The 24,439-nt window shown below is 43.0% G+C and overlaps 1 protein-coding gene across 1 annotated transcript; it reads left to right on the plus strand.

The window, feature by feature from the left end:
• Positions 1 to 1,281: 1,281 nt before the first annotated feature.
• On the plus strand, positions 1,282 to 2,646 carry LOC109183802. The gene is made up of 3 exons (XM_019333865.1): positions 1,282 to 1,761; positions 1,833 to 2,384; positions 2,587 to 2,646. Exons 1-3 carry the CDS (start codon positions 1,282 to 1,284, stop codon positions 2,644 to 2,646), a joined length of 1,092 nt encoding a protein of 363 aa, XP_019189410.1.
• Positions 2,647 to 24,439: the final 21,793 nt, after the last annotated feature.

Below are 24,439 nucleotides of genomic sequence, written 5' to 3' on the forward strand. Positions count from 1 at the left end.
GACCCTAACCTAGGGCAGACACGCCGTTTGCAGGCTAGCCCTAGGCCTGAACCGTCGCTCCGTCTTTCGAGGCATTAATTGCGGCGTCTCTTCACATCTTGTCACCTCCGCTTCTTCCAACGAGGAGGTGACACGTGGCTGTCGCTTGGGATTCTTCCCCCTTTTAAATAGCCATCTTCTTCCTCTTCCTCTCACTTTCTCTCAACTCTTCGAACTCAGCTCCAAGCACTGCCGTCCTTTTCTGCATTTTCCTCAGTCCACGCCCAGGTTGGTAAATGTCTTCCTCTTCTCATTCTTCTTCTTCTCGTCGTCGCTCGGTCGATAACCCAGCGGCGACTTCCCCGTCTTCTTCTTCTCCTTCTTCGTCTTCTTCTTATCCTTCTTCGTCTTCTTCTTCTCCTCCCCGTCGCATGGAACTTCCGGCAGACGTTCCATCGACGTCTTCTCTTCCTCTGAACCCCTCTTCTTCGGGGGCGGTTACTCCAATGAGCCCCGCTCCTCTAACAACGGTGGCAGCTCTGCCGGGTGGCGCCGGACGGCCGCGAGGCAAGTTCGATTCAATCGTCCGGCCTTCCGAGTCACCGTCCGTCGTTACCGCGGCGGACCTGGTAATGGCCCAATTTCTACTTGGACCTTCGGCCGTGATTCTTGCTCCGGAAGGCCAGCAAATTTACGACCCACCGGAGGGTTACGTTGGCATTCATTTGCACTCGGTTGCCTTTGGCTTCCGAGTTCCTCCGTGTCCTTTCCTCTCGCTTTTTTATCGTCATTATAACTTAGTTCTGGGCCAACTAGTGCCCAATTCTCACCGACTCCTCACCTGCTTCATAAACCTCTGCCATTGGTGGTTGTGCGAGTCGGATCTAGACCTGTTCCGGTATCTTTTTACCGTGAACAAGGTCGCCTCACACTCGCCGGGTTTTGTCCAAGTTGCCGCTCGTCCGGGGCGACAGCTTTTCGAGGGGTTGTCCGACTCCATTAAGGACTGGAAGCTCCTCTACTTCTTTGTCTGACCTGCTTTCTCTTCCTTCACCTTTCCGACCCTGTGGCCGGCCGCTCTATTAAAGCCTTGCTCTCGGCGTGCCGTCTTTACTAACGATGCGGTCCAGGGCGGCGAGTTCTTGAAGGGCTTTGGGCCGTACTCCGTCAAGTACTGGTCCCGAGTCCGGGCCATGGCCAAGCGTGGCTTGCTGCCGGAGGGTGCGGCCACCGTAGGTAGCTTTCTTTTCCTTCCTTTTCCCGCTTCTTTTTGCTCTGTCTTACCTCCGACTTGGAATACTTATGGCTTTCCTTTCTTTCGCAGGTCCGTACGACTCCGACTCCACCAGTTCCGACGAGGCTGCTGTACCGACTCCAGAGATGGCGGACAGAGCAAAAAAGATGAGGCGTCGGCTGACCCAGCACGCTTCCGGCACTGCCATTGCTTCTTCCTCCCAACCGTCGCCGGCTCCAATGTCGACTCCTCCACCTCCACATAACGTGGTCGACTTGACGCCGTCGCCCGTCGTGTCGCCGACTCGACAGCCACCTCCTCCTCCATCTGAGAGTCCGAGCTCCAAACGGCCGGCCGAGCAGACGGACACGCCGGCTCCGAAGAAGATCCGGTTGAGCCACGAGGTGGACGAGGATGCCCAGATCTGGCAAGGCAACTCCTCTGTCCGCAAATGGGCTGCAAACATCCTTCTTCCTAAGGATGTGGCGACGACCGGCGCCCTGGGGGACGAGTACATCGTTAAGGCCTCGCTACGCCAGTCGTACCGCGTAAGTGTTTCCGACTCGCCTCTTTTTTCCGTTCTTTTTCTTTCATTTTCTGACTTCCCGTCACCTTGCAGAATCTCACCTTCCAAATAGAGATGAGCCGGCGACTGAGGGAGTATAAGACCGGGCTGAAGTCCATGGCCGTTCGGGTGCACCAAACAGAGGAGGCCTTCTTGGAGGAGCAAGCTAAGCACGCCAAGGCGGTGGAAGTGCATAACTCCGAGATGCTAAGGGTCACCCGTCAGTGGGAGGAGGAGCGAGACAAAGTGGCGACCATCGCCGCGACCTCGGTGGAGGACTACAAGAAGTCGGCGGCCTTCGAGGCGGACGTGAAGGCGGCGATAGAGGCCCGGCAGAAGGAGATCGCTAAAGAGTGGCTGGCGACGCCGGAAGGTGACGACTTCCTTTTGGATTTGGGCGAGCGTGACTATCGCCTTGGCTTCCGCGAGGCGCAGACAGAAATCCACTCCGCCCTGCTGGTCCGCGACTCCTCTTTCACCCCCAAGAGCTGGGGCCTCAAGCCGGTGATAGACGTTCTCCCGGCGGCTGAAGGACCGGCGGCTCTCCCTGCGGCGGCTCCTCCCAATCTCACTGAGTCCTCCCCTCAGGCAGAGGACCCTTCTTCTGTTCCCCCAGCTGGACCAACGGCAGGGGCACAAGTTGAAGGGGTCGATGTCGACACCCCCTCCACAGTAGCTTAGGGCTATTCTTTTAGGATAACCCCTTTTTGTAAAGGCTGGCCTCCTTCTCGGGCCTTTTTTAATTTTAATAAAATTTCCCTTTTTCTCTTTCCTTCTGCGTTGTCTCGAACTCGATTAACTTCCTTAGGGTTCTGGAAATCGAAGAAATATTTCTAAGGCATCGGGCCCTTCTGACTCTGAGAGATGACTTAGGCTCAACGCCCTGTTGACTCTTTATACATTTGCCGAGTCCCTTAATCGAGGCGACTCCTCTTGGCTTTTTTTTTTTTTTTTTTTTTTTTTTTTTTTTTTTTTTTTTTGTTTTTTTTACGGAAACGACTAAGGGTTGGGGCCCTTGTTTCCTAACTTTTCTCGCCGAGTCCCTCAGTCGAGGCGACCCCTTAGGCTTTTTCTTTCTCAGAAACGTTTTAGGGTCAGTGCCCCATTGTTTCTTTATATACTCGCCGAGTTCCTCAGTCGAGGCGACTCTTCTTGGCTTTTTCACGGAAACGACTAAGGGTCTGGGCCCTTGTTTCCTAACTTTTCTCGCCGAGTCCCTCAGTCGAGGCGACCCCTTAGGCTTTTTCTTTCTCAGAAATGTTTTAGGGTCAGTGCCCCATTGTTCTTTATATACTCGCCGAGTCCCTCAGTCGAGGCGACTCCTCTTGGTTTTTCCCTGGAAACGACTAAGGGTCTGGGCCCTTGTTTCCTAACTTTTCTCGCCGAGTCCGGGCGATAGTTATCAGTAATCCGTACTCTTTTATTCAAGTCTTTCAGTACCCTCGGGCCTATACATGGCCTAACCTTTTCTACTGATAGAACTTCTTCAAGTGGATGACGTTCCAGATTTGGTCCACAGGTTTGCCTTCCAGAGTTTCAAGCTTGTAAGTGCCGGCCTGGACCACCGCGGCAATGCGATAGGGTCCCTCCCACTTTACCGCGAACTTGCCTCCTTCCACGGGCTGGCTCGCTTGCCGGTCTCGTAATACGAGATCGCCGACCTGGAAGGTTCGTGGGTGAATCCTTCGATCGCGATATCTTTTTACCGCTTGTTGATATTCGACCATCCGAGCACTCACGGCTTCTCTTCTTTCTTCTAGGAAATTTTTCTCAATTCGAAGACTTTCTTCATTCTCCGTGTCGGAATAAGTGCAGACCCGGTGAGTGGGCTCGACCACTTCAATTGGGACCTTAGCTTCGAAGCCGTACGTTAGGGAGAATGGGCTCTCTCCGGTTGCTCGCCGCTGCGTAGTGCGGTAAGCCCATATGACTCGGTCAAGCTCATCCGCCCAATTTCCTCGGATATCTTCCAATTTCTTTCGAATTCCATCCACTATGGTCCGATTCACATTTTCGACTTGCCCGTTGGCCTGCGGGTACGCCACGGATACCTTGGTATGGCGAATTTCGTGTCGGGGGTAGAAGTCAGCAAACGCCTGGCAGTCGAACTGTCGCCCATTATTGCTGACAATATGCTCGGGCAAGCCGAAGCGGCAAATCACCCTCTTCCATAGGAAGCGTCGGCATTGGTACTCGGTGATAGTGGCCAACGGTTCAGCCTCAACCCACTTGGTGAAGTAGTCGATAGCTACGACACAAAATTTCAGGCCCCCGGGGGCTGCCGGTAACGGCCCCAACAAGTCGATTCCCCACTTAGCAAATGGAATACCCGTGGTGACCGGCGTGTAGAAGGTAGCCGGCCGAGTGTCCTTTCTGGCGAACGCTTGGCAAACGCCACATTTGGATATCCACTCGATGCAATCTCGCATCATAGTCGGCCAATAATACCCCTGGACGACTAACTTTCGAGCGAGCGTGTGGGCGCCCTGGTGCGCGGCGCAGATGCCTCTATGAGCCTCGTCCATTATTTTTTCGGCCTCGGGCCTGAGCAAGCATTTCAACAAAGGACCTCCGAACGACCGTTTGTATAGTTGCCCATCAATAATTTCGAAAGAGGGGGCTTTTCGTCGAACCCTAGCAGCGACTCCCGGGTCTTCCGATAATTTTCCTGTTTCCTTGAATCGCCGGATGTCCTCTATCCAGAACATCTCGGGGTTCTTCTCTCGGTCCCATTCCTCGCCGGTCACCTGCTGGACTTCTACTGTTGTTTCCTCGATACTTGGTCGATCTAACACCTCCTTTTGGCAGATCTTCACAAGGTGATCCGGTACTCCCTCCAAGGCAATCTTAGACAATATGTCGGCTTCCATGTTGTCTGCCCGGGAGATGTATTCTGTTTTGTAAGCTCCGAATTTCTTTAACATTTCGACCGCCCGCTCTTTATATAAAGTCATTCGTGTATTCTTAGCCTCACATGTGCCGGAGATCTGCCCGAATACCAACCTGGAGTCGGTCTTGATTCTCAATCGCTCGACTCCTAAGGCCTTGGCGAGCCGGAGACCATTTAGCACAACTTCATATTCGGCCTCATTGTTGGATGTCGGAAACAGGTAGCTTAAGGAATAGTATAGTCGGAATCCCTCCGGGGAGATGAGTATAACTCCACCCCCGCAGTGTCGTCGACTCGACGCTCCGTCCGCATGCATTTCCCACCACTCGCCTAAACAGTCCTCCGTGGCGTGTTCCTTTTCTTCTTCGCTCGCCGTGCACTCGACCAAGAAGTCGGCCAAGGCTTGACCTTTTATGGAAGGCCAGGGCTGGTACTCAATCCCATACTGAGTTAGTTCCATGGCCTATTTCACTAGTTGGCCGGACGACGAGGGGTTTCGCAGGACGCTCCCAAGCGGTTGGTTAGTCAGCACTCGGACGGTGTGGGCTTGGAAGTAAGGTGCTAGCTTTCGCACGGTGATCACCAACGCGTATACAATCTTCTCCAGGGCGGTATACCACGACTCGGCGGCCTTCAGGGAGCGGCTTACGTAATAAACCGGGTGCTGAACGCGCTCTTCTTCTCGGACTAGCGCCGAACTCACCGCCTTAGAGGAGGCGGCTAAGTATAAAAATAAGGGCTCGCTCGCCTGGGGAGTAGACAATACCGGGGGTGTTGAGAGATATTGTTTCAACTCTTCAAACGACTGTTGAAACTCGGTGGTCCAAGCGAATCCCTCCTTCTTCTTCATGGCCTCGAAGAAGGGCACCGTCTTATCCGCCGCTTTGCTCAGGAAGCGGCTAAGGGCGGCCAGTCGACCAGTCAATCGTTGCAGGTCTTTGATGGAGCTGGGGGGCTGCATGTCGACGATGGCCTGTACCTTCTCCGGGTTAGGCTCAATACCTCGCTTGGTGACCATATAGCCCAAGAACTTTCCACCTTGCACGGCGAAAGCACACTTTTTAGGATTCAACCGGAGATTATATCTTATCATTACTTTAAAACAGTTGGCCAGATCTTCCGCATGTTTGCTCTCATCTCGGCTCTTGACGAGCATGTCATCGACGTACGCGGCCATTGATTTTCCCAGAAAGTGCTGGAATAGTCGAGCCACCATTCGCGTATATGTAGCTCCGGCATTCTTAAGCCCAAAGGGCATGACTCGATAGCAATAGACTCCGTTCGGCGTTAGAAACGCGATCTTTTCTTCGTCTACCGAGTGCATGAAGATCTGATGGTACCCCCTAAAGGCGTCCATGAAGCTCAGCAAGGCTGACCCGGCGGTCTCATCAACCAATGGGTCAATCCGCGGTATGGGAAACGGGTCCTTAGGACAGGCCTTATTAAGGTCGGTATAATCAACGCACATTCGCCACGCCGGGGGCTTCGGTACAAGAACCACATTCGCCAACCACTCCAGGTACTAAACCTCTCAGACATGTCCGGCTGCTAGTAGCGTGCTTACCTCTTTTTTTACGAATTCTCTCCGGTCATTGGCCAGGTACCGCTTCTTTTGTACGACTGGTCGATGTTCAGGGTCTACGGCGAGTCGGTGCGAAATAATGGATCGATCGACACCGTGCATGTCCTCTGGACCCCAGGCGAAAACCAGCCGGTGTTCTCGGAGCACTTTTATGATTTCTTCTCTTACCTCCTGCGGGAGACCGACTCCAATTCGGACCCGCCTGTCCGATTGCTCAGGATCAATCTCCACCTCTTCCAATTCAACAGCCGGCTCGGGGTGAGGTATCATTGTCTTCTTTGGGGGCCTTTCCGTGATCTCATGGACCTGCATCTCTTGCTTGCCCATTCCTCGGCAGGCTTGCAGGTAGCAGTCGCGGGCGACCTTCCGGTCGCAGCGCACCGTACCTATTCCATTTGGCTTGTGGAATTTCAGGCAGAGGTGCTCGATTGAAATCAGAGCTCCTAGATCCTCTAGACCCGGTCGGCCGAGTATAGCGTTATGCGAGCAGGCCAGATTTACCACGATGAATTTCATACTGAGTTTCTGTACGTCTGGGTAACTGCCAATCTCAACTGGCAGAGTGATGGATCATTCGGCTTCTACCGAATCCCCTGTGAAACCGGCGAGTGGAGTTTTGACGGGATTCAGCTGATCCCGCGCCAACCCCATCTTCATGAAGGTCTCCAGGTATAACACATTAACACTGCTCCCGGTATCGACCAGGATTCGGCGAACGACTACCCCCTTGATATCCATGGCTATAACCAACGCATCTCGATGCGGCGTCTCTCCAGCCGGTAAATCTCTATCGGTGAAGATGATGGGCTCTCGGCACACCTTCTTAGAATTCTCCTCGCGCCCATACACTGTCCCGACATACAGCTGTCGGGCCCAGGCCTTTCGAGTATTCGCTGAGTCATCACCTTCCGGCCCGCCGACTATCATGTTGATAACCGGCTTTTGACGCCACTGAGCCTCATCTTCTTCGGAAGCAGGCTGCTTGCCACGATTGCTCTCGGCGGCGACGGCGGGATCCTCGTCCCCTCGATTGGCCGACCTCCGTCTCCATTGATTAGGAGGCGGGGTTCCTTGCTGGATGATACCCTCCATGATCTTCTTCAGGTAAAAGCATTCTTCTGTGCTGTGGGTATAAGATTTATGGTAACGACAATATTTAGAGGTCTTACCCGTCTCCTCGCTAGTGATGCGGTCATCAATCTGCTAAGGCGGAGGCGGGGCGACCGCTTGTATTTCATGCACCGGTCGTTCGGGAGTCGGCCGGTAGGGGTGTACGGCGGGCCTGTCGTATGGTCGCCTGATTTTGGATCATCGGGTTGCGTCTGGGCGCCTTTCCTTGGTTTCGGCTCGCGTTCTCTTTCCATTGGCGGACCCACCGACTTCGCGCTGCCGTTTGTGTTTTATAGCCTGCTCTGTGTTGGCCCTCTTGTTGGCCATATGGATGGCTTCCGCGTAGGTAGCAGGGCGGTTGTCCCGCAGATCTCGGTATAGCTGGCCAGACCGCAGGGACTCGATGAAGAAGGTGAGTGCCGTCTGGTCCTCGACCTCCTCTATGGACTGGATTTCTTTCTTCCAACGGGCCAGATAGGTTTTTAAGGACTCGCCCTCATCCTGATGAATGTCGCCTAAGTGTGTCAGGTCTTTTTGTGGTCTGATATTAGCGGCATAATGGCTCATAAAATGGTCCGCTAGCTCTTCGAAGCTACGAATCGACCCTGGCGGCTGTGCCACTAGCCATCTTTGTGCCGGGCCTTTTAATGTGGGCAGAAAAGCGCGGCACATGACCGGTTCTTGAACTCTCAAGACCTGCATCTTGGCTTGGTAGCTCAGCAAATGCTCTCGAGGGTCGTCGGACCCCTCGAACGTGGCTTGCTCCGGGAATTTGAAATCACCCGGTATCTTAAAGGCCATGATCTTGTCCGAAAAGGGCAAGGCGGTTAATAACGTACGTCCCGGGGATTTGGCTTTTCCCTCTACCTGCTCTCTCAGATTTCGCACTTCTTGGACAAAGTTTGCCACTTCGACCCTCTCCTGGGTATGATTTCCTGTTGATTCCGTGCTCTCACCGACCTCCGACTCGGCCGGTTCGTCGTGGTTGCGGACGGGCTGCTCTATGCGGCGAGCCTCAGTCCTGGTTCTTCTGGTACGGTTTTTCTCGCGCGCAGTCTGCCGATCGCGAGCAGCCAACGGAGCACGACTGGGTTCCTTCCGACCTAGCCGTTCTCTCGCCGACCGCCGTCCAGCGCTCGGACCCAGCCGAGAATGAACGGACTGTACCGGCTGGCTCTCGGCTCGGCGGTTCTGTTGCCGGTCATCGGGCCTATGAGACGCCTGCTGATTGCGTTACGATAAACGAGTGGCAGATTGTTCTCTCACTCCTCGGCTCGCCTCGGCGAAGGCACGCCCGATCGCATGTAGTTGCTCCGGGGTGAGCTGCACCTGAGGCGGCTGTTGATTTATCGGTGGTGTGGGCGGCGGCGTTGTCTCGTTTTCCCGACTCTGAGTGTTTCTCCGATTCAATTGGTTTCTCAAGTCCGCCCCCAATCCGCTATCATGTCGGCTTAACTGTTCCTGACTTCCAGCCATGTTAGGAGCTTTTCTGATTCCTTACGTCTTACGACCGAGATTCTTCTTGCCGTTTCTCGAACTCGCTTCGCTCAGGAGGACACGCGACTCTTAGTTTCGATCCCCACAGACGGCGCCAGTGATGGTTTTTTGGTTTTCGGGCCCAAGGAGGTCCAACACAACCTTTAGCTGGAGGATACACCTTTCAATAAAATGTATATTTGAGTGAAGCACTCGTTTATAATTTGTCTTACTCCCCTCTCCGGGTCTTTTCTTCTCCCCCTTACAAGAGTGGAGGAGCCTTTATATAGCAGGCTCCTCCCCCACTGACTTAAAGGCCTTAATGGCCGACTTCAAAGCTAATTAAAGCGCCGAGCCGTTGGACGCCATTACTCGGTCGGCCAACGGCTCTCGCAAGCTTGTAACAGCCTGACCGAGTCCTTCCTTCACTGCCCTAACGGCTCTCTGTTTAAACGAGTCTCTTTAATGCTCTTCAACGGCTCCTTGAACCGAGTCCTTCCTCGGGCTTGGGCCCTGGTCGACTCCTCGTCCCGGCCCAAACTCCCACTGGGCTCCTCATAGCAGCTCTGAATTAGGTCTCCGTGCTTGGGCCTGGGCCGACTCCTGGGCTCGGCCCAAGCGCCCTCCGGGCTTCCTTTGACATCAGCCCACCTTTCTTGTCTCGGACCTTTTCTTTGGGCCAAACTTTCTTTGGCCGGGGTCTTCACCCCATCAATATAGTTTAGAAATTATGAATCTACATTACAGAAATTATGAATATACAGCGTGTCCACCATGCACATGATGAACACAGGTCCATAGCATAATTTACCCCCTAATTACTAACCTTTTCGTAGCTTCGTTACTTTAATCATTTTAAAAATATTTAGCTATAAGATTATTTTTATTCGTTAAAAATATTTAAATGTATTTACTGAGAAAACAAATTTACAGCCTACTAGTTTTGATTTAAATTTTTATTTATTTGATGTGTTTTGGTAGAAAATTGATAAATTTACATATTTATTCATCCATTGCAATTAATTTTAACAGCTAATTGAGGTGATGAGGGACTAAAATGACCATCAAAGAAACAATTTAGGGACTAAATGGGTCACTTGTATAAGATTAAATAATTGAGTTAGCTATTCTAGTATAATTCAGGTACTAAAATAGTAAAATGGTCATTCTTCTTTATTTTTATTTATTATATTTTTGTTTTTACATATTGCATTATTATAAGTAGTATATTATATAAGAAAATTAAATTAAAACAGAAGGACATGTAACATAATACATATTTACTATAAAAAAGCAAAAACAATATTGGAGGGGAAAAATAGCCAATATTTATAGGTTTAATGGATTTTAGGTATTGGGTTGTAACAATGGGTTAGCTTTGGGCCAGAAATTAAAAAAAAAAAAAAATTAACCATGTATTAGCCCGTCATTGGGCAAATTATATCGTGCACCGTGGTGCATAATCGATTATGCATTGAGTTTCAAAACGACGTCGTTTTGTTTAATGAAAAGAAACGGCACCCGTTTCACGTCGTCCCGCGCCGTTCCGCAAAAAGTAACTCTGTTATTCAGTTTGATTTTTTATACATTGCAGTTTCAGTTCAACACAACTACATTTTCATTTCGATATAACTACAGTTTCATTCGACATTTATACACTCAAATATGTGAAAATGTTATTTAATTTTTTTTATATACACTATAGTTTCATTAAAACACAACTACATGATCATTTCGATATAACTACAACTTCATTGCACAATATACACTTGAATATGTGAAATGTTATTCAGTTTCATTTTATATAAACTGCAGTTTCATTTCACCACAACTATAGTATCACTTTGATATAACTGCAGTTTCATTTGATAATATATAAAATAATACGTGAGGCAGTGTCGTTTTAGATACACTGTAGTGTCAGTTTAGATACATTGTAGTTTCAGTTGGTAATTAACACACTAAAAAATGCGCGTTCCGTTAACAGTAACAGCGCACCGTTTCTTTACTTAAAGAAACGGCGCCGTTTTGACCGCGGTGCATGTGTACCGCGGTCCACAATATAACGACGGGCATTTGTTATACTAAAAATTCAATTTTTTTTTATATTATAGAAAATGTTAATTGTTTTTTTTTTTTTTTTTTGTAATGCCTAAAAATAAGTATATATATGATGGGGACATTGCAATCGTTATGCCTTGCACCACGGTGCACATAGCACTGTGCGTTCCGCGCCTCCCAAAACGACGTCGTTTTGATAAGTTGTGTGGGGAGTCGACGCAACAGAGTGTGTGTGTATTATTTATATAATTATGTACATTATGTTATACAATTATATACATTCTGGTATACAATTATGTATATTTTTTTAGACAATTATGTACATTCGAACACGCGATTTTTTTTAACAGTTAAAAATTTATGTACATTCGCATATACAATTATATACATTTTAATATACAAATATGTACATTTTCAAAATATAAATTTTTTTAACAAGTTAACAGCAAATATAAAAAAAATGAATTTTTTTAAAAGAAGAAGTGCAAAACGACGTTGTTTTGCACCAGGACGCACAATGTAATATGCGCCCTGGTGCACGATTGCCGGGACATTGGGCATGGGCCAAGTTTGGTTGGGCTTGTGATAACTGGGCTGGGTTTTATTTTTATTATTATTATTATTATTATTATTATTATTATTATTATTATTATTATTATTATTATTATTATTATTATTTAATTGAATGCTTCTTCGAAAAGAAGAAAAACAGGCATGGCGGCGTTGATTCCTATTCTCAAAATCATGAAAATGTAAAGGAGTTTTCATGTTTCCATATACGAATTGTTTTTAGGGACTAAAATGGCCATTCATCCTTATTTATTTATTTATTTATTTATTTATTATATTTTTGTTTTTACGTATTGCATTATTATAAGTATTATATTTTTTTTTTGAAAAAATTATAAGTATTATATAATATAATACGCATTCAAAAAAAAAATATATAATATAATACAACATCTGATTACAATTAATATATAGCTCAACCGAGGCTCCCTAACCTTCCAACAACTATATTTAGCTTTTAGTATTTAGCTGTTAATTGTTTTTTTTTATTATTTTTTCGAACACTTTAGTTAATTTTCAATCAGCTTTTCAATTAAATATGACAACCTAAACCTTAACCTGAACCAACAATATAGGAAATGTGGACAAAGATTAAGGGTGTGTTTGGAAACCTGGAAAATGAGTTCTGGAAATCATTTTTCAAGTTTTCACTGTTTGGATGTGCCTGGAAAATCAAGTCAACGGAAATCATTTTCCGTTGACTTTGGAAAATAAGCTTATTTTGGAGGAAAATGACTTCCCCTTTTTTTGGGGGAAGTCATTTTCCAACTTTTACACCAACATCACACCATCACCAACATCATCAACAGCCCAATACACACCAGCCACCACACCAACCATCCCCACAAACCACCGTCGCCGCCACCACCACCACTACAACCGCGCCGCCCACCACCATACCACCGCAACCACCGTCGCCGCCACCACACCACCATACCACCGCAACCACCGTCGCCGCCACCACCACCACCGTGCCACCGCTGCCGCCACCACCACCATACCACCCGCAACCACCACCACCAGATCACACCACCACCGCCACCACCACGACCATACACCCCACCCGCTGCCACCACCACACACCATATCACCGTCGCCGCACCCACCACCACCACCATACCACCGTCGCCGCCACCACCACTACCACTATAACCACCGCACCACCGTCGCCGCGCCAACCACCACCATACACCACGCCGCAAACCACCACCGAAATCAGCACCCACCCGCCGCCACCACCACGACCATACCACCGCAACCACCGTCGCCGCCACCACCACCACCACCATACCACTACAACCACCGTCACCACACCACCACCACCACCACCACTACCACCAGTTATTATTATTATTATTATTATTATTATTATTATTATTATTATTATTATTATATAACAAATAACACCACTACCACCACCATAATATTTTTGATATATTATTAGTTTTTTTTTTTATTATATTTAAAATTATTATTATTATTATATATTATTATATATGTTGTAATATTCTAAATAAAATAATTAAAATGTTTAATTATACAATTCTACTCATTTTCCAGAAAATGAACCAAACACACAAAAACAGTTTTCCAGAATACAACCAAACACTGGAAAGGAAAATGTTTTCCGGAAAATGACTCATTTTCCGGAAAACATTTTCCAGAAGTCATTTTCCTGCTTTCCAAACGGACCCTAAAATGATTTGTTTTTGAGAATTTTAAAAAGAAATACTTCCTCTGTCTTGTGTTATGTGTATGTGATTTGTTTTTGAGAATTTTAAAAAGAAATACTTCCTCTGTCTTGTGTTATGTGTATGCTTTGTTTAACACATAGGCTAAGTCCGAAAAATCAAGTTAGGAGGCCAAAGTAGTTGAAAAATTTACAAAATTACTCAATATTACTATCAAACGAACCATGAAAAACGAAACAGATTCCAATGCGGAGGCGGACACCTTGACCTCAGAGTGCAAGTTCCTCATGAATCAGTTTGAAGTCATCAAGGTGAAGCGTGTCTTTCATGAGGGCAATCAATGTGCGGACTCCCTTGCAAACTTGGGGCAATCTAGGGCATAGGGCACTTTTATTCTGGATCGCCCTCCTGACTGTAAGAGTATAAACTTTAGTATTGCATTCATCGTAAACAAGCATTAAATAAGCTTTACAGAGCATGAAAATAGTAAGTAGTTAAAACCTAAACCACAAGACTAGGTCAATAAAACAAATATAATAAAATAAATATAACAGGACTAGACTAAGTATTAACACACCCCCGCAAGATTGAGGCACCATCAGTGAGCCCAAGCTTGGACCGAAACACAGCAAACAACCATGACCAAGTGGTTTAGTTAGGAGATCCGCGACCTGCTCAGTCGACCGGACATAGCTGACACGCAGGGAGCCAGAAGTAACCTGTTCACGCACAAAGAAGTAGTCAAGCGCCAAATGCTACATTCGTGAGTGAAAAACTGAGTTTTTGCACAAATACGAGGCACTCAGATTAGCAGTAACCAACTAATGTGAGCTTATTTGTGCATGATTCTATTGCTAATTTGAATATTCTTTAGAGCTTTAGTTCACTGAATTAGTACTTTCAATGCATATTTCATTGGTTTCTCATGAAGATATGGTTTAATGCTTGTTTTTGAATGTTTTACGGTGTTTGTTAGTGTTTTGAAACAATATTAGATCATTTGCAAAGGCAAGGGGAAGTCCTAAGACAAGTTTGGAGTCAAAACAAGGTTGGAGGGCAGAAACAGAGAAATTCAACGGGTCCAATAATTCCAGTAAGGTTGTTGTTTGAGATCCTAATAAACATGACACCTAAATTCTCTTCCTTCTCCTCTTTTCTCTCTTCATTTTCCCTCTCTCTTTCAATCCTTTCTATCCTTATACCCCCCTCTTTTCCAATCTTTTCAACATGAAAGTCTACTCCCTTAACATAGGTAGTGTTGCCAAAAGTGACAACATTAGACATTTTCAAACTCCCCGTTTCAATTCTACCTATACACCCCACATGTAACACCGTACCCCTAAATTTCAAGGTATTTAAAACCTATAAAATAAAGGTGAATTCATTGATTAAATCCCAAATAGAGCATGAAGCTATCCATGAGAGTTGGGGTGCTATGCCACACCTAGGTTTGAGAACCTAGGTGCACAGGCTAACCTAACTAAACATAAGAAATCATCAAATTAATATTCAATACAATCCCAAGGCACGCAGACCACTACTAACTAAGCTAAGTCCAAGGCTCTGACTAGCGCGCTCCGAAGCTAAGGCTCATCACCTGAAAAACATTTGGTATCAGCGAATAATGCTGGTAACCCACTCCAACGCGTTAAGTACAATGTAGGTAGATATAAGAAACTCATTTTGAAACTGGAATACATATATAATCCTAAGCAACTCTAATTTAAATCCGGGAACAGACTCAACAAGCAATAGCAAATACATTCAATATAATTAAACACAAAGATTCTAGCACGCATCCTAAGGTCACAAGACTACACAATACAAACAATATCAATACCCAGATACCATCACAGACAAACAATCAACAATAAGACACACATCGGTGCCCACACATATGGTGGTGCCGCAGAACCATTCACATGACCCGAACCTTGAGTTCCATTGCCAAGGGGTCAATGCATATAGCTCTGACATGACCCTGCAACACTTTAACTTGTACCGCAGCACAAGGAAGAACCAAGCGATTGATCGCAACCAATTAATGAACCGCAACTCATTCTTATCATATATGTTTGATCGCAACCAAACTATGGACCGCAACCCTATTATTATATATGTTTGATCGCAACCAAACTATGGACCGCAACCCTATTATTATTACATATATTTGATCGCAACCAAACTATGGATCGCAGCCCTATTATTATAACAGCCCATTGTTCTCAACCAATCAAACTGCCCGTATAGCCGATCATTCTCAACCGATCGGGTTAATACCTGATTGTTCTCAACCAATCAGATAGTCATTATAACCAATTGATCGCAACCAATTGGGTCATCATGCACAACTGTTGGTCCCGAAAGGGTGGTAAAAAGTCTAGAGGGGGGGGGGGGGGTGAATAGACTTTTTAAACTTTTTCACAATTAATAACAGTTTGGTAATTTCAACTCTAAATAACAAGATATGAAACTTAGATGCGCAGCGGAATGATTAATCAACCAAGTGTTACGTAAAATCAAAGAAATATATCACATGCGATATGATGGATATGCTTAGAATGACTCAAATAATAAGTATGCAAATTTATGCCCACATGCATACGTGAAAGCTACTAGACCCAGATGAATAAATTCGCACAGTATAAGATGGGTCAGTCAAATATTCAACATGCAAGACAACAAAATATTTAAAGAGATGGTTCACTCAATATGTATATGATATCACGTGTGAATCAATAAATGAATCCAAAGGAATTGTGTCTGCATGCACTTGTAAAGTCACATAACCCAAACAATGAGATAGATAAATAAGACGAATAGTAAATGGGTTAGTATGCATGCAATAATAAATAAAAACAGTAAGTAAATGAGAGAGGCGATTTATAGTGGTTCAGAGGTGGTGTAATCCTCCTAGTCCACTCTTCTCCTTTCACTCCAAGGAGGAAATTCACTATCTCGTTCACCCAGATACAAATAGTGAATCAAGTGCACACAGGCACTTCCCGAGTGTTTTGCACATAGCTACACTCAATCCGAGTATCTCGCACAAAGCTATACTCCTGAGTATTTTGCACAAAGCTATACTCCTACACCAACTAAGTGTCTTGCACACAGCTACACTTAGCACCACCGAGCGTCTCGCACACAGCTACACTCAGCAACCACGAGTGTCTCGCACACAGCTACACTCAGCAACCACGAGTGTCTCGCACACAGCTACACTCACCCCTCTTTCTACACACAGTAGAGATAAGATTTAGAGAAAACAAATTTCTCTTCTAAGGACTTAAAGAATCTCTCGTGAGGCGTTATTGGTTCAAGCCTCAGTGGAGGCGTTATTGGTTCTTTGTGTTTCAGTAGGTTGAGAAAGTATATGAACAGATACTACAATGTAATAGAGCCAGTAACTTTCAAAAAAAAAAAAAAAAAAAAGAATCTCTCGTGAAAGCTCAAACTGGATATTTCGAATTTTTGCTTTTTGTTTGCTTCTTTGTATTGCCTTGCCTTCTCTTATTTTTCGTGTATTGCTCTCTCTGCATCATGTCTTCAAGTCTTCTGGTATATATATAGCTGAAGAAGCTATATTACCATTGTAGCATCAGTTGATCTTGATCGTTCATCTTGATTAGCTACACATTATTGCCAACTTGCATTGCGGTGATTTAATGCAAGAGATGGGCTTCTTACAGTGAGTTTGAAAATCCTCACCTGACAAATCTTCAAAAGTCGTATATGTCAGCTCATCAGCTGAATCTTCTCCGAAAAATAATTTCCTTATCTTGACGGATTCAAAATGATGAAATCTTCCAAAAGATTTGCTGCTGATTCTTGCTTGAGTAAAAAATATATCTCCGTCCATTTAAATGAGTTCATGTGCATCTTCCTTATCATGTCCACAAGCTTCCAAACTTGTAGTAAACTTAGGGAAGCTTGTAGTAAACTTAGCCTTACATGTGTCCACATAAGCTTCCAAACTTGTAGTAAACTTAGCCTTACATGTGTCCACATTGCATGCAATATGCTTCCAATGAGATTCGAACACAAGCCCAACAAAATCTATCTCCCACACTTTTACCATTGCACCATATTAATTGCACCATATTAACTCATTAGTTAATATCTCTTGATATAATCTTTATACATGTATCCACATTGCATGCAATATGCTTCCAATGAGATTCAAACACGAGCCTAACAAAATCTATCTCGCACACTTTTACCATTGCACCATATTAACTCATTAGTTAATATCTCTTGATATAATCTTTATTCCCAGAATGGCTTTAGTAGCATTCTAGATTAATTCATAAATTAATCCGAGTCTGCTCTTGGTTGTCCCCTATTCAACCCCTTCACCGTCCCCTTCTTTATCTCTTTTTCAAAGACGTAAAGATTAAGTCTTGAACCCATGACCTCTGACTTTAACAACCTTGTTCCTTATCCACTTCACCCTTTGGTGTCTTCCACGGTAAATAATTCTCAAATAGTAACATTCTGGATAAGTATATTTTGCTAAGAAATTCGTAGACTTTATGGCTTGACTTGGGACGTAGACTAATAGACAACTAGACTCAAAATAAAATAGGGGAGTTCTAAAAATACAAATTTGGCTCATCAAAACTATTACATTTTATTCCTAACAAATTCCCCCTTTTTGATGATGCCAAAACCTATACCCGAACATTTTGGCTTAGTCCAGTCAAAAACAATAATCTTTTATTTTTCTTTCTTTTATTTTGACTAGCCAATTGACGAGTTTGAAAATTTTTGGACATAAAGACTTTTTACTTTTAGACACGTAAAAACATTGCAATTTATTGGGGATTAATTTTAATTTCTTTTGTCAACTAGTTTTCTTCCCTCAAATTGCATTTACAAAGCTAATCATGTGTCTAAAAATTAAAAAGCATAAAGCTAAATAAAATATGACTAGATAGATTAATTGCATCAAATTAAACAAGCCATATTACATACTTAGCAAAATGTACTGAAATATTAAACATCTTCACGGTCCAATCATGCTATTTACTCTAGCTCTTAGATTAATAAAATTACCTTTGCAATTAGCATGATAATATAACTGCTTGACTTGGCCTTTGAGATAGCATGAGAAAGCTCCACGTATATCTCCCTTGCTTGTGGGAAAAACATTTCGAGTGTACCACTTAGCACATTCGAATATGCTCATTCCTTCCTTCAATTCGGACACGTCTGGTACGAGAGCTGCAAAGGATGCAATGACAACTTCATTTGGTGAACTTCCTTCCCCCTGAAGGTATGCAATGCTCGAACTGCTTGATCCTTGTCCACCATGTCCAAGTCCACCAAAATGAGAGGGTTGTCCCTTTTCCCCCTTTTTGGTGTCATCAAAAATCGACTTGACCATATCAGTGCCCTTCTTGGATAGAGTCACTATCTCCTTGACCACCGAATCAGTACGTAATGTAGTACTAGTCATCCCTTGGAGAAAATATTTGATTGTAGATAACTCCTTCTTGATCATTCGAATTTCTCCTTCATATGTGTCAACTCTTTCAATTGATTTTCGTAGCTCCTCAACCTCCCTGCACACTTTGAAAAGCAGCTTCTCATGCCGTATTTTGTGCACCATATTCTCGGCATGGTGAGACTTTTCAAGATTGGCTTGAGCACTTCTTTCTTCTTCAAGAGCTAAGGTTAACCTGTCAACAAAAGAATTCAAAAACTCAACAATTGTTGGGTTAGAACCTTCAACACGTTCAGCCAGTCCAGAAAAATGATCACAAAGTGTTTGATGATCATTTTTAATGGACTTGTTAGTAGCTTGGATAGCCTCTTTTAGTTCCTTCAAAGCTTCGACCACCTCAACATTGGAACCTTTTTCGTCATCACTTTTGTTGATTTCTTAAAAATCATTTGGATTTTCGAACTCAACATTAAAGTGTTCATCATCTTCATTTTGTTGATCATCCAATTCAACAGTTTCTTCTTGTTGTTGCCCTTCTTTTTCAGCTTCTGGATCAGCCCCATGAACAGTAGGTAAAACTGACTCATCATCCACCACAAAGTCAGTGTTCAAATCTGCCACAAAGTTAGTATCCAAATCAGCCATAAGGTCATCCCCTTGGTCATCTCTCTGGTCATCCCCTGTGTTGTCCCCTGCTTCTTCTTCTTGAACTGCTTCAACTTCTTCTGCCCTGATGGTGTTGGAAGTGTCCAAGGTTTCATTATGCTCTTCAATAGCAACTGTCTCATCTTCAGCAGCCACATCTTGATCTCTAATTTCAACTCTTGGGGTTCTTTTCTTTCTAAACACACGGCTCAAAGGGATATCATCCTCTATTTGTTCTTCTTCACTTTCAAGTTCCTCAACTCTTTCTCTTTTGACATTAACCCGAAACAAATACTTGCTAGAAAGAATTGATTTTCTATCCTTCATCTTGATGCCTTTTCTCCTCAAAAGTTCACCAATCATGAGACCATAACTAGGCTTGTCTTCTCTCTTCACCATGGTAACCAATCGGTTGAAAATCACTTTGCTCCAATCCAAATATCTTTCCATGAACCACAACATGCATCATAATTGCTATTTGTAATGTAGACTTATCAAATCCACCTAATTTGCACAAAACACACTATGCAATAACTTCAACAAGTTTTCAATATTCCCTCTTAAACAGTTCGGCCTTCTTCCCAAAAAATTTGGGTACTTCTAAACTGTCATTAATTCGAATCTTTGTCCAAAACTCAAACTGATCAAAATAATAATTATCTAGATTAATGTCATCCTTAGAGAAATCAAACAACTCCCTAATATCATTTTGATTAATAGAGACCCGCACGCCATTAACAGTAGATTTAATCACATTGTTTTTCATTTTAGCATGCTTGAAGAAATCAAAGGCTTCATCATAAAAAATACCCATATAATGAAACATGCAAACCTTTTGAAGTCCACATTTCTCCAATCCATCCAAAATACTTTGAGCAAGTTCCAGATTTGTTGAAATCTTATTGAAATCGGCTGGGTCTAGGAGATGTCCAGTGTTGACTTTCTCTGTGGGAAGTGTGTTCTTGGATGATTTTCTACTTGAGGAAGCCATTTTTGAAGTTATTTTGGAGTGGGTATCAAAGTGAAGTGAGAATGAGAGAATATGAGAGGTTTCGGCTATGGTGTTCTCGTAAAAGAGAGAGAAGAGAAGTGTTCGAAATTGGGTTTATTTGGTAGTGGAAAAGTCTTTTAAGGCTTTTAGGGCTAGAGGGACGAAAATGCCCTTAATGATAGGCTTAGTGGGGTTTGAAAATTGAGGGTAATTTGGTCAAATTATTGAGTATAGAAAGATGTTCAGCTCAAAGATATCTCAGATGAATTAGATTCATGCATAAAAGATACATGCAAAAATATTTTTGTCAAAAAGAGATAATGATTAATTCAACCAATTTCAAAGGGGTAGATGCACATTAAATTTCATTCTCTGACACAATATACATGTGTTATGCAAACAAGAGCAACTTTTTCAAAGTAAATTTCCATGTGCCAGGTAAAAACTCTATGACTTACAGATGGCTATTCTAGTAAGTAGGGTAAAATTTTTATAAAAACTTCACATTAGACACGTACAAATCATGCAAAATCACATAAGAAATGTACTTAAGATCTAAGAATTATAAGAATTTTTTTTTTTTTTAAAATGCATTTTAATTAACACAAAATCACATAACATGCAAAACACAATTAACACAAATAATTATGCAATTAGCACATATAGGTACGTGACAATAAAATAAACATAGTAACCAAAATTAAATTAAAGAAATTGAGCTTAAAAAAAAGATACTTAGCTCATTTCGATCATGCCCAACTCATGCCTTAGAGTGATAAATCGTGATTCGCACAAAGGCTTTGTCAGAATATCTGCCAGTTGATTTTCTGTTGGTATGTGATCGATTTTGATGTCTTTCTTCTCAACATGATCTAGTATGAAATGGTGTCGGACATCAATGTGCTTTATTCTTGAATGAAGTACTGGTTTTGAGAAATTGCTATGGCGCTAGTATTATCACAGAAAATACTAACTTCATTGCAATTAACTCCATAATCTTTTAATTGCTGCTTCATCCATAGAATTTGTGCGCAACAACTCCCTGCAGTGATATATTCGGCTTCGGCTGTGCTTGTGGCAATGGAGTTTTGCTTCTTGCTAAACCATGAAACTAACCTTCCCCCTAAGAACTGACACGTTCCTGAGGTACTTTTTCTATCAATTTTGCAACCTGCAAAGTCTGCATCTGAAAAACCGGTTAGTTCAAAATTTCCTTCTTTAGGATACCATAATCCTACATTGATGGTTCCTTTAAGATATCGGATTATCTTATTGACAGCAAGTAGATGACTTTCTTTTGGCTTAGATTGGAATCTTGCACATACACCCATTGAGTAGGATATATCGGGTCTACTCGCAGTGAGATATAATAAAGATCCAATCATTCCTCGATATTGCGTCTCGTCAACATCTTTGCCTTCATCGTCTTTGTCTAATTTGACTGTTGTGCTCATTGGAATTTTTACTGAACTCTTTCCTTCTTGGCCGAATCTTTTAATAAGATCTTTGGTGTATTTGGCTTGATTTATGAGAATTCCTTCCTTCAGTTGTTTTACTTGCAGTCCAAGGAAGTAGTTTAGCTCTCCCATCATGCTCATTTCAAACTTGTTCTGCATGAGCTTAGAAAATTTCACACATAACAATTTATTAGTACTTCTAAAAATAATATCATCAATATAAATTTGTACTAATAATATATGATCATTTTCTTGAATTTTAAATAAGGTTTTGTCAACAAGGCCTTTGATAAACCCACAACTAATTAAGAACATTGATAGGGTGTCATACCAAGCTCTCGGTGCTTGTTTTAACCCATATAATGCCTTCTTTAGTTTATAGACCTTATCAACATTACCTTTTACCTCGAAACCTGGGGGTTGCTCAACATATACTTCTTCTTCAAGTAGGCCATATAAGAATGCACTTTTTACGTCCATTTGATAGACTGTAAAATTCTTGTAAGCTGCAAAGGCTAGAAAAATTCTTATTGCTTCCAATCTTGCAACCGGGGCAAATGTCTCATCAAAATCTTTTCCTTATTCCTGTGAATAGCTCTTTGCGACTAGCCTTGCTTTATTCCTAACAACGATTCCATCTTCATTTGCTTTATTTCTAAAGACTCATTTTGTTCCAATCACGTTGTGATTAGATGGTATCGAAACAAGCACTCAAACATCGTTGCGTTCAAACTGATTCAGCTCTTCTTGCATAGCTTCAATCCAACTAGGATCTTTTAAAGCTTCATCTATGTCCTTCGGTTTAACCTGAGAAAAAAACATGAAAATAGGGTTTCTTGTAATGCGGATCTATTTCTCACGCCGTCATGAATATCTCCAATGATTTGATGTTGTGGATGATTTCTTAGCCACTTCAAATCCAGTTGAAAATTGCTTTGAGAAGTAGAGGGTTCGTGTGAGGTGGAAGGATTTGGATTTGCGGTTTGATCCATTCGTTGATCCTCACTATTAGTTCCAACTCCAACCCCAACACATTCCCTTACTTCTTCCCTTATTTCATCTTCCATATCGGTTTCTGTTCCGGAGCAGTTTAGATTGCTATTTCCCTGCAAAATATCTTCAGAAATTTCATTAGCATTATCTATGTGTTTAGGAACATTGATACCAATTGTTGGAGATATCTTGCTTTTCGAGAACTCATCAAATACGACATGAATGGATTCTTTAACCACCATTGTTGATTTATTTAATACTATGAATGCTCTGATGGTGGAAGAATATCCTAAGAATATTGCTTCATCTGCACATTCATCAAATGTTCTTAGATAGATTTTGCCATTATTAAGAACAAAACATTTGCAACCAAATGAATCCAAATAACTAAGGTTAGGTTTTCTCCCTTTCCACAATTCATAAGGTGTCTTGTCGTGCAGCTTGTAGATTTTTTTTTCAGCTTGTAGATTAGACTTCTATTTTGGGTATAGCAAGCAGTATTGATTGCTTCTGCTCAAAAGCGTTTAGGTAGCTCGGCTGCAGCTATCATTACTCGTGCGGCTTCTTTAAGCGTACGATTTCTTCTTTCGGCAACTCCGTTTTGTTGTGGAGTTCTTGCGGCTGATAGTTGATGCAAAATTCCTTGAGTATTGCAGTAATTTAGAATTACGCTATTCACAAACTCTGTTCCTCTATCGGTACGAATTTTGACAATGTTGACTTCCTTTTCATTTTGAAGTTTTTTGAGAAGTTCTAGTAACTTCTTCTCTACTTCATTTTTCTTGCCGAGAAATATTGTCCATATGTACCTGGAAAAATCATCAACAACAACAAGAGTATATTTCTTACCACTCATACTTACTGGCTCCACAGGACCAAATAGATCCATATGTAGTAGACTAAGAGGTCTTTGACTTCATTCGTGTGTTTTTGTCTTGAAGGATGATTTGATTTGCTTTCCTTTTTGACATGCATCGCAAATCTGATCCTTTCTGTAGGTGATGTTGGGTAGTCCTTTGACTAGATTTCTCGTCACGAGCTTGTTAATGTTTTTGAAGTTGAGATGACTCAACTTTTTGTGCCATTCCCAACCCACATTGCTTGAGTTGTTTGCAACAAGACACACAGAGTCTTTGGTTGTGCTCCAGTCTACAACATACATATTTTTCTTTCTAATTCCTTCGAGAACAATCTCGCCTGTGGATCTATTTTTCACTTGACACTTGTCTTTGAAAAACTCTACAAGATAGCCTTTATCGCAAAATTGACTTGTGCTCAGCAAGTTGAATTTTAATCCTTCAACAAAGGATACGTTTTCTTTTTTTAGACCATTGCGGGATACTGTTCCTATTCCTTTGGTTGTGTCATATCGATCATTTCCTCCAAACACAACTTTTGGTCCTTCGATATATTTAAAATTCACAAGACTAGATTTATTTCCTGTCATGTGTCGAGAGCATCCACTATCGAAGTACCAAGTTTCCTGCAAACAGTTTACGCATTTTTAGGTACCCAACTTAATTTGGGTCATTGAGTGTTAGTCCTTTTTGGTATCCAAATCCACCTATTTCTTATTGATCCAAGATTAGGTGATTTGTAACCATTGAAAACATTATAATCATACCTAATTTTCGAAAAGGTTTTTGGTGCCGGGTTTTAAAAATTGACTCGATCTTTTGGCACTTGGGAAGAGATTTGTTTGAGCCTATGAAAGGCATTAAACCTAGACTTTGTCCATGGTTTAAT

This window comes from Ipomoea nil, unplaced genomic scaffold (genome assembly GCF_001879475.1).
Source record: "Ipomoea nil cultivar Tokyo-kokei standard unplaced genomic scaffold, Asagao_1.1 scaffold1179, whole genome shotgun sequence".
NCBI classification, from domain to species: domain Eukaryota; kingdom Viridiplantae; phylum Streptophyta; class Magnoliopsida; order Solanales; family Convolvulaceae; genus Ipomoea; species Ipomoea nil.

Bases quoted from the DNA above. Each gene is read 5' to 3' on its own strand.
- LOC109183802 (XM_019333865.1), top strand. From the start codon at position 1,282: ATGGCTTTCCTTTCTTTCGCAGGTCCGTACGACTCCGACTCCACCAGT. The intron at 1,762-1,832 runs GTAAGTGTTTCC...GTCACCTTGCAG, and splicing joins CGCTACGCCAGTCGTACCGC to AATCTCACCTTCCAAATAGA. The intron at 2,385-2,586 runs GTTCCCCCAGCT...TAACTTCCTTAG, and splicing joins AGGCAGAGGACCCTTCTTCT to GGTTCTGGAAATCGAAGAAA.